This window comes from Arachis duranensis, chromosome 2 (assembly GCF_000817695.3).
Source record: "Arachis duranensis cultivar V14167 chromosome 2, aradu.V14167.gnm2.J7QH, whole genome shotgun sequence".
Lineage (NCBI taxonomy): Eukaryota > Viridiplantae > Streptophyta > Magnoliopsida > Fabales > Fabaceae > Arachis > Arachis duranensis.
This window is the reverse complement of record NC_029773.3, coordinates 87,981,321-87,991,018: the sequence shown is the minus strand read 5'-3', so window position 1 is coordinate 87,991,018 and position 9,698 is coordinate 87,981,321. Positions and strand designations below refer to the sequence as shown.

Genomic DNA, 9,698 nt, shown 5'->3' with positions numbered 1-9,698 from the left:
CTTTTTTTTTTTCCTTTGCTTCTCTTTTTATCTTTTCACTCGTACCCACCCCCATTGCTTCCCATGATTTCCACAAAAAAATAATTAAGGTGCAAATTTAATTGGTTACGGGTTGCCGACTTTTGTCCGCCATTGGTGACAACTTTTCAAAAAAGTTACTCTCTGTCTTTTTTTTAATTAGTTTCAATTTAATTAATCAATTTAAAATAATTATTTGATTATATTAAAGTTTTAATCACTTTACTTTATCATTAGAGATATATATCATGCTAACATTATAATGTTCTATTAGTACTGTGTTAAGGATTATTTGATTTAGAGATAAATACAGAATCATACTTTATAAATTTTAAGATTAATTTAATTATTTTTAAAAGTTAAGGATTATTTTGGCGAGGAGATGAAAAAATTTCAAAGATCAAAATAAACATTATAGATATCTCATCATCTCTCATTGCTTTTCCTTCTATCTTTTCATTCGGAAATATATTGGACGAAGAAGAAAAAGATCAAAATAGGTACAGTAGTACACTATACCTCGGATCAGAGTGGGGATCATTTAAGATCCAATATGACTAATTCTTTCATCGTATATAAAAGACAAACGGCTGATAAATATTTTTTTATGTTCATTGTGAAATTTAAATTCTCGATTTTTTGAATAGGAGTTTAAATTAAATATTGAAGAGCCACTAGATCATTTTCGCGAGATTTTTTTGGGATAATGTAACTATTGATATTTGAGTTCTCTTTAAACACCATTAGTTTGACCCATTTCTACTAATGTTTCTTTGAAAAAAATTTGAAGACGCAGGTGCAGAGTTGATAATTAAAAATTATAGATAATTTAATAAATTTAATTAAATTATTATTGATTAATTTTTAATTATTAATTTTACATAAATACAATGGTATATAAATTAAAAAAAATTAGGATATTATAATAGAGAATTTCTTTTCATTATTGGAATTCAAATCCAATACCTTAATTATTGGAGACCAAAGCGCTTATATAAATTCACACGAAAAGCCTTAAAGCCAATGTCATCTTATAAAATTTGATTATGATCCGTGACCTTATAACTAATTCTTTATCATGCATTATGAGTTATAACTCGGCGTTAACTATCATTCATTCTTTTGCTTGTAACTGACACCTTCATTACCGACTTAATGACCATCATTTCTATCTTAATGACCAAATATTCTATATTCATAGAATTATTATAAACACAACATAACACATGATAACTTTCATTTCATGTCTTACATTCTATATTCATAGAATTATTATAAACACAACATAACACATGATAACTTTCATTTCATGTCTTACATTCTATATTCATAGAATTATTATATACCTCTTAAACACTTACTGACTTGAGCGTCGGAGTGTCTTTTGCAGGTGCCCACCCCCTTGTTCTCTCCTTGCCGACGTATAACTCATCTCGACGAGAAGCTTGAAGACATTCATCGACAGACGAGCTATACACCGGCCAATCTCAGCAAGAACAATTGGCGCCGTCTGTGGGGACGAGTAAAATAATTCCTACTCCCCTTAGGTTCATAAAATTTGATTTACATTCAAATTTTTGAACCAATCTCAACAATCTTCTTTAAGATTTTATTTAATACCTCTTATCAAATTTTAATCTATCGTAACTTTTTATAAAGTATCTACTTTATACATTTGAATTTCTTTACTTTTACGTATCATAATATTTCACATATCATAATCGATCAATGAACCAATCCGAGAATAAACTCGGCTTTCAATCAATCCGAGAACAAACTCAGTTTTCAATCAATCCGAGCATAAACTCACTTATCAATTTTGCTTATTTTTTCAAAGTTCTCTATTTACACAAGTAAAATTATATATTTTATTCAACATACTTTTATATTTATATTTTGAGTAACTAATACTTACTGATTTATTAGTTATATTCAAACATCAATATATGTTCTATACAATAATGACATATAACAACTATGTCAATTGCATTTTTATTTCATTATGTATTATATTTTTATTGCTTAATGATTGTATTTATACAATTAAATGACAGTAATGATGAGTTTAAATATTAAAATTGGATTCTATCAAAAATTAATTATATATCAATTATATATAACTATTACACTATTCACTTTATCCTATTAAATTTTATGTTATTATTTGTTTAATGTAGAAAATTAAACAGGCAATTTATTATTATTGCACGAAGAATATCCCTCGTCATACTGTAACTGGTAGAAACATTATACTAAATGTATAATTCAATAACTGTTATCTTATTGCTTTATTATCAAATTAAAGCATGTCCTACAAACAAAATTCAGATATTCACATTTGGCATGTATGACATTCATATATGTCGTCTTCTTCTCTACAATTATCAACTTTCAAGGTATATATATATATTACTTTGAACTATTTTACTTTTACAATATATATTATTCAATATATGTTGCGACTTTATACCTATTCATTTTCTCAATTTATCATATTCATGTCAAACCTTCACTATAAATTGTAAATATTCAATAACTAATTGTTTTGAGCGAGAAATTTATCAATAAGTTGTTGTGGGTTGGAAAAATTCCCAAGACAATTAACCATTATATCCTCGGATCATACAATCGATTCTGTCAATGGATATCTATCTCTGAACTTTTCAGTTCATATACAGTCAAATGCTAAAATTGTTCTTAAGCGGAAAAATATCCCCCACACAACTATCTTGATTGAATGACTCTTATCACTCAATTATTTTTTGAATAAGTGCCGACATAATAACCCGACTAAGCTTGGGGGCTCACCATATCATTATTCACTCATCTTTTAATCGAGTTATAACTCATTTTATTTTCTAAGCTTAGCCTGGATCATATGATCGGCGGACAAAGCTTGGGGCTGTGATCCGTCACCTTATAACTCAGTCTTTATCATGCATTATGAGTTATAACTCGGCGTTAACTATCATTCATTCTTTTGCTTGTAACTGACACCTTCATTACCGACTTAATGACCATCATTTCTATCTTAATGACCAAACGGTCATAACATCAATTTTATGCCTATAAAAAGAACCTTCTATATCTAATCTCAAGCTTACATTCTATATTCATAGAATTATTATATACCTCTTAAACACTTACTGACTTGAGCGTCGGAGTGTCTTTTGCAGGTACCCACCCCCTTGTTCTCTCCTTGCCGACGTATAACTCATCTCGACGAGAAGCTTGAAGACATTCATCGACAGACGAGCTTGCACACATATTCTATTTTATATGTTATGTTTTTTAGAACGGTATATGCCATATCATGCGGAATGAATACAGTACGATACTTAACATTATTTTAGCTTTGAAAAAGTTGTTTCAGATTAATTATTAAACCATATAATTGGTGTATAATAGGTATGGACAAAACCTGGATTCTTAAGCCACAAGATAGCATAGAATATAGACGAGGACTTAATATGTTCCTAGACTTTGCATTTGCGAATGCATCGTCGGATAACATGATAAAGTGTCCATGCCCTCAATGTGGGTTTCAATTTATGCAAACAAGAGAGGATGCGTATGACCACCTGTTGATAAAGCCCTTTCCCGCTGGCTATACTTTGTGGTTGCGTCATAGTGAGAAACCAGCTGGGGAGAGCTCTACTTGCACACTAATAGTTGAGAAACCTACACTCGAAGTGAATCTATATCTTCAAATGGTGCACGAGGCATTTAACGTCACAATGCCTCCTGAAAGTGAGAAGACCACAACAGCAGATCCTGTAGAAGACGATGATGTAGAGTTACCGTACTTGTACGATGGTCCAAGTTGCGAGGCACAGGATTTTGTCGATCTTCTTGCGGATGGAGCGGAGGAATTATATCCTGGCTGCTCAAAATACTCAAAATTGTCTTTCCTAGTGAAGTTTTATCACATTAAGTGTATGTGTGGTGTGAGTGACAAGGCTATGTCGATGATTTTGGACTTATTGCGGGATGCATTTGAACAAGCCAAATTTTCGTCCACTTTGTATGAAGCCAAGAAAACTATCCGAAAGTTGGGGATTGAGTACAAAAAGGTAGATGCATGCCCGAATGATTGCATGTTGTATCGGGGTGAGGATGAGGGCGCGACGAAATGCAAGCAGTGTGGGACTTCACGATGGAAGCAGAAGACGCGAAAGGGTTCCATTACGAAACTCAAAATACCTGTCAGGAAAAACGGAAAGCCTCTCCCAGCGAAGACATTCCGTTACTTTCCTCTAATACCACGACTGCAACGGTTATTCATGTGTAGCAAAACTTCATCTGACATGTTATAGCATAAGGAGGCAGATAATAATGATGGGTACTTGAGGCATCCAAGGGACGCTGAATCATGGAAAGACTTTGATGCTAAGTATCCTTCTTTTTCTAACGATGCTCGCAGTGTTCGCTTGGCTTTAGCAAGTGACGGTTTTAATCCTTTCAGAAATATGAGTACCACGTATTCTATTTGGCTTATGATTCTTATTACGTACAATCTTCCTCCCTGGCTATGCATGAAACAGGCATCTTTTATACTGTCTATGATTATTCCCGGTCCTAAAATGTCGGGTAACGACATCGATGTTTATTTGGAGCCCCTAGTGGATGAGTTGAAGCAACTCTGGGATGGCGTTGAAACTTATGATGCTAATAAGGGGACCACTTTCAAGATGCGTGCGGCACTAATGTGGACTATTAGCGATTTTCCAGGGTTGGAAAATTTATCTGGGTGGAACACGTACAGTGGGTTAGCTTGTCCCACGTGTAACATGGATGCTAAGGCTCAGCGACTAACATTCAGTCGAAAATGGTGTTACACGGGTCATCGCCGCTTCTTGAATCAGGGCCATAAATATAGAGTAGACCGGATTAGATTTGACGGACAAGTTGAAAGCAGAGATCCACCGAAGAAGTATTCTGGAGCAGATGTCTTAAGGCAGCAGTGTAACATGCAAGTATCATTTGGAAAGAGCTCAACTCTGACAGCCAAAAGAAGACGCATTGGTGAAGATGCAGATCAAGATGACTCGTATTGGAAAAAGAGGAGTGTGTTCTTTGAACTCTCGTACTGGAAGGATCACATGTTGCGTCATAACCTTGATGTGATGCATATAGAGAAGAACATTTGTGACAATGTGGTCTTCACTATCTTAAACGATAGCGTCAAATCAAAGGACAATCTTAAGGCTCGCAAAGATTTACAAAGCATGGGCATAAGGTCTGAATTGTGGCCGGATGAAGATGGTAAATATCCTTCAGCAATCTTCACAATGTCGAATCCACAGAAGGATGTATTCCTGAAGACTCTACAGAACGTGGTCTTTCCAGATGGTTACTCGAGCAATATTGCTCGTTGTGTTGACATCCGGCAGCGCAAGTTGTATGGGTTGAAGAGTCACGACTGCCACATTCTAATGGAACAATTACTTCCAATTTTGGTGAAGAATGCACTGCCAAGTCCAGTATCGAATGTGATTGCGAATCTGTCCTCATTTTTTCGAGAACTCTGTGGAAAAGCTGTAAATCCTATGAATCCTGGTGACCTTCAGAATCATGTTGTGCAAACTCTGTGTCAGATGGAAATGATATTTCCTCCGTCCTTCTTCACTGTCATGGTTCACCTTACAGTGCACCTCGTTGATGAAGTAAAAGTTGGTGGCCCGGTACATTACCGGTGGATGTATCCAATAGAAAGGTTAGCGTGCTACTAAACATATTTAAGACATCTTTTTCCAATTTCGTTAAGTATATACTAAGCATTATGACGTATTTATGTAAAAGTTACTTGGGACGATTGAAGCAATACGTGCGTAATAGGGCACAAGCTGAAGGCTCAATTGCGGAGGGCTATTTATCCGAGGAGAGTTTGACATTCTGCTCCAGATATTTGGATAATACTGAGACTAGAATCAACCGACCAGCGCGAGTTGACGATCGACCTGTTGATACTACAAACAATACAGGATGTACTATGTTCCCTGAAATTGGAAAAGGTTCAGGGGTTGTATCACATTTTGTACTGGCCCCAACGAAAAGAGATCAGGCACATCGTCATGTGCTAGTCAATTGCGAGGCCGTCGCTCCATTTATTGAGTAAGTATGCACATGTAATCATTAAGCACGATTATAACCAATTTCAAACACTCAGTCATTAGACTAATTTCTTGTTATGTCGTAAAGTAAATTTAGGTCAGAAACCAAGCGAAAATTACGGGATCAAACAAGGTCGCAATCTAAGATAGACCGTGTTGTGCATGCAGAATTTTCTCGCCGGTTCAAGCGTGAGGTTCGTAGGAATTTAACCTGACCAACTTATTTGTGCCCTAGAATTATAAATTGTAAATTCCAATTTTTTATACAAACAAACTCTAATTTATGGTGCTAGGTTCCAATGGACAGTACTGTACATTCTCAAGAAACGAAGTTGCTAGCATGTGGTCCCATGCTTCAGGCAAGACGGTTTGGGGCATACAACGTCAATGGGTACAAATTTAGAACCATCACAAAGGAAGACGGGCTGAAAACACAAAATAGTGGAGTTTATGTCTCATCAAATACAAGAAGTTATGCCAGCATGCATGACAACAGAGTGGCTGTTGGTAGTGTTCCATATTATGGAAAAATTGTGGACATAATCGAACTGAACTACAGCTGCCATTTCACAGTGGTTTTGTTCAAATGTATTTGGGCTGATACAACTACGAGTAGAGGAATCAAAGAAGACCATCTGGGCCTTATCAGCGTTAATTTCACTCGTCCAATTCACACCGGTGATCGAGAAGAGGATGAACCGTACATATTGGCATCAGAAGCTCAGCACGTGTACTATGTACGTGATGAAGTAGATCAAGAATGGAGTGTAGTGGTTCATGTAAAACCACGAGACTTGTATGACATGGGAGGAGAGAATGAGGATGTTGAAGCTGCTTTTTCTCCTCAGCCCGGGTTGAACATGTCAGCAGCAGGTGACATCAGTGATTTACAGTTGACAAGAGATGATGTAGAAGACCCAGTAGCAGATGGTTCTGATAACATAGATTATGTGCCATAGTGAAAATATGGCAAAACATGTGCAGCATTTTCAGAGTATCTGTGTGTGTTTGATAAGTTTAACAGTGTTTATGATGTGCACAGTTTGCTGGTTACATTACTATCTGTGTTTTCGTATTTGAATTAAGTTTTCATTTCAAGTTGATTTTCATGAATGCCACCAGTTCCTCATTTCTTCCAATGATTTTTGCTTCTAAAAGTTAGTTGTCAAGGCTTTGTTGTTCTCATCATCATTGTTATTGTTCTTAACCTCCAATAAAGAAAATTATGACATCGAGTAAATTATCTTGAATTACAATATTGTTATCATTGAAAAATTATTTTAATATAAAATGGTGTTGTAACAGGAGAAATGAAAACGGAGGTTTTTCATCATGCTGTGCATGCACAACATTCGCTAACAAAATGGCTTTGGCCTCTCCATTCTCTTCATTGGAACATGCAATTACGGTTGCCAGAGACATATGGTCCCGTAAGTTGAATGTTAGGTCTTGGTTGGAGGCTTTATCAGGTCGATCTTGTTCTAATGAATACTTGGAAACGGCGAACGAAGCTACTGTGCAGGTATGTTCATTAGCCGTACCCTTAAACACTTGAGTTAAAGATTATTTGAAAAATAAGTATTTTAAGTTGCTATATGCTTATGACATTTAACCAGAAGTAGTTGTTCCGTTCATGCTAAAATTTGTAGGAACTTCATGAATGGGGATCAAGGTACGAGAAGAAATTTGGCTATGTTTTTGTGACATTTGTAGCGGGTAGGACATCTGCAGACATACTTGCTGAATTAAAGGTTGAAAATAAATTTCTAGCACAAAAAATGAATTACAGAGACACAATATGCTTTACAAAATAGACCATCAACTATACATTATATTATGGTGCAGATGCACTTTAATAACTCGCATGGGGTTGAGTTGGAGATTGCTTCCAAAGAGGAATTAAAGTATATAGAACGTGCTATTAGAGAGATTCTTTCCAAGAAATCTGTCCAAACTACTGACGAAGGAGACGGTAATAGTTAATTTTGTATTTGTTAATTTTGAAAGTACTCTTTCCATAATTCCAAAATTTTTTTTCCTTAATAAATAGAATGACTTGGAAGTTATCATTATCTTTTAAGTAGATTAATATGTTGTTGGTTGCATGTTCATATATTCAGTGTCAGTTGAATATTCGGGGGAAATAGTTGCTGACACTCTAGATGGAGCAGACACTGATTCAGAAGACGATTTAAATGCTATCTCCTCTGGTGGATATGACATCTCCAGGGATGTTGAGCTTAATAGGGTTCCAGAAGAAGGCAATGAAACTTTAAACACCCAACACAGAGATGATGCCGTACATGCTGCAAAAAGGGGTTTCGATCTGAACAAGATGCCATGGTTTGGAGATGACTTATCAGATCCGTTATCACGTCACTGCCATGCTTTTTTGACAGAGTATTTCTGGCCAGGTCAATACGATGTTGATGAGAAATTTTGACTCAAAACTTATTTGTCTACTTTAGTAATTCTGATTTTTATGCTCCATTGAACTTTGTTTTGAGTATATGAAATCGGATGTTCACTTGATTTTTATGTTACCAGTTATGGTTAAATACAAACTCAAAATGGCTGATACTACAAGAGAAAACCTGATTCGTAAATTCGGTTTTAGTTATTCATGTATAATTATTTTTAATTAATGAATTATTTTTTATGTAACACAAAATTGAAAATTTATTTAATGCATTAATTAAGTTGCAGTATTTGAACCTTATTTTTTCATTTAAAAAAATAGCGAGGATTAGAACAGTTATAAGAAGGCAATAATGTTTATACAAAAAAAATTCAAGTTACAAAGAATATTGCAGCTGTTGGAAAAAATCGCTGCAAAACGAGTAACAATGTAGTCAACAACTGGACATTTAGCAGCGTCCCTGCAAACCGCTACAAAAACCGCTACAAAACAGGTACATTTTGCAGCGGTTATCAAAAAAGAGCTGCAAAATATGATCATTTGGTAGCGTCTCGTAAAACCGCTACAAGAACTGCTGGCATATTGTATTTAGCAGCGGTTTAATAAAACCGCTACTAAATAACCGCCGCTATCTGCCGATTTTCTTGTAGTGTTCTTTCAATCTTTCATAAGGATATGTATATTTTATAATAGGAATTAGGAGTGAGTATGGGTCAGATTGGTTCGTATTTAGAATGAAATTAGAACTGAACAAATTAAATTGTAGTTGGTTCGATTTGATTTGAATTTATGTATTTTTGTGTATGTATCTAAACCAAACCAAACCGATTAAAAATGAATTGGTTCCATTCGGATAATTAGATACCCGATGAAACAGAAATTTACAAAAAAAAACGAAATTTTTATCTTAAAAATTCTATAAATAAAATAATAATAATTTTTAAAAAATAAATATAATAATTTATTCACATAAATTTTTAATATTATCAAGATATTTTTATTTTAATTGTTTTGTGCATATAACATCAAAATACTAATATCGTTTTTAAATAAGCATCTTATAAAAAAAAAAATAATGAACTTAAATAAAAAAAGCTCTTATGTTTAATAGTGTTTATCAAAATATTATATTTCTGACAAAATTTGTC

At 34.5% G+C, this 9,698-nt stretch overlaps 2 protein-coding genes across 2 annotated transcripts; both read left to right on the top strand.

The window, feature by feature from the left end:
* The first annotated feature begins 3,428 nt into the window (after nucleotides 1-3,428).
* LOC107475818 (uncharacterized) lies at nucleotides 3,429-7,090 on the top strand. Its single transcript, XM_016095494.1, has 5 exons — nucleotides 3,429-4,223; nucleotides 4,335-5,734; nucleotides 5,821-6,132; nucleotides 6,229-6,325; nucleotides 6,425-7,090. Exons 1-5 carry the CDS (start codon nucleotides 3,429-3,431, stop codon nucleotides 7,088-7,090), a joined length of 3,270 nt encoding a protein of 1,089 aa, XP_015950980.1.
* Nucleotides 7,091-7,494: 404 nt separating this feature from the next.
* Nucleotides 7,495-8,574, top strand: LOC107475816 (uric acid degradation bifunctional protein TTL-like). The gene is made up of 4 exons (XM_016095492.1): nucleotides 7,495-7,653; nucleotides 7,781-7,882; nucleotides 7,977-8,103; nucleotides 8,252-8,574. The coding sequence occupies exons 1-4, from the start codon at nucleotides 7,495-7,497 to the stop codon at nucleotides 8,572-8,574; spliced, it is 711 nt and encodes a 236-aa protein (XP_015950978.1).
* The last annotated feature ends 1,124 nt before the right edge of the window (nucleotides 8,575-9,698 follow it).

What these genes read in the sequence shown, in the direction of transcription:
- LOC107475818 (XM_016095494.1), top strand. Translation starts at nt 3,429, where the DNA reads ATGGACAAAACCTGGATTCTTAAGCCACAAGATAGCATAGAATATAGA. An exon ending in TTACGAAACTCAAAATACCT is followed by an intron (nt 4,224 to 4,334) that starts GTCAGGAAAAAC and finishes GACATGTTATAG; the next exon opens with CATAAGGAGGCAGATAATAA. An exon ending in CTCGCCGGTTCAAGCGTGAG is followed by an intron (nt 6,326 to 6,424) that starts GTTCGTAGGAAT and finishes TTATGGTGCTAG; the next exon opens with GTTCCAATGGACAGTACTGT.
- LOC107475816 (XM_016095492.1), top strand. Translation starts at nt 7,495, where the DNA reads ATGGCTTTGGCCTCTCCATTCTCTTCATTGGAACATGCAATTACGGTT. An exon ending in ACATACTTGCTGAATTAAAG is followed by an intron (nt 7,883 to 7,976) that starts GTTGAAAATAAA and finishes ATTATGGTGCAG; the next exon opens with ATGCACTTTAATAACTCGCA. An exon ending in AACTACTGACGAAGGAGACG is followed by an intron (nt 8,104 to 8,251) that starts GTAATAGTTAAT and finishes TCATATATTCAG; the next exon opens with TGTCAGTTGAATATTCGGGG.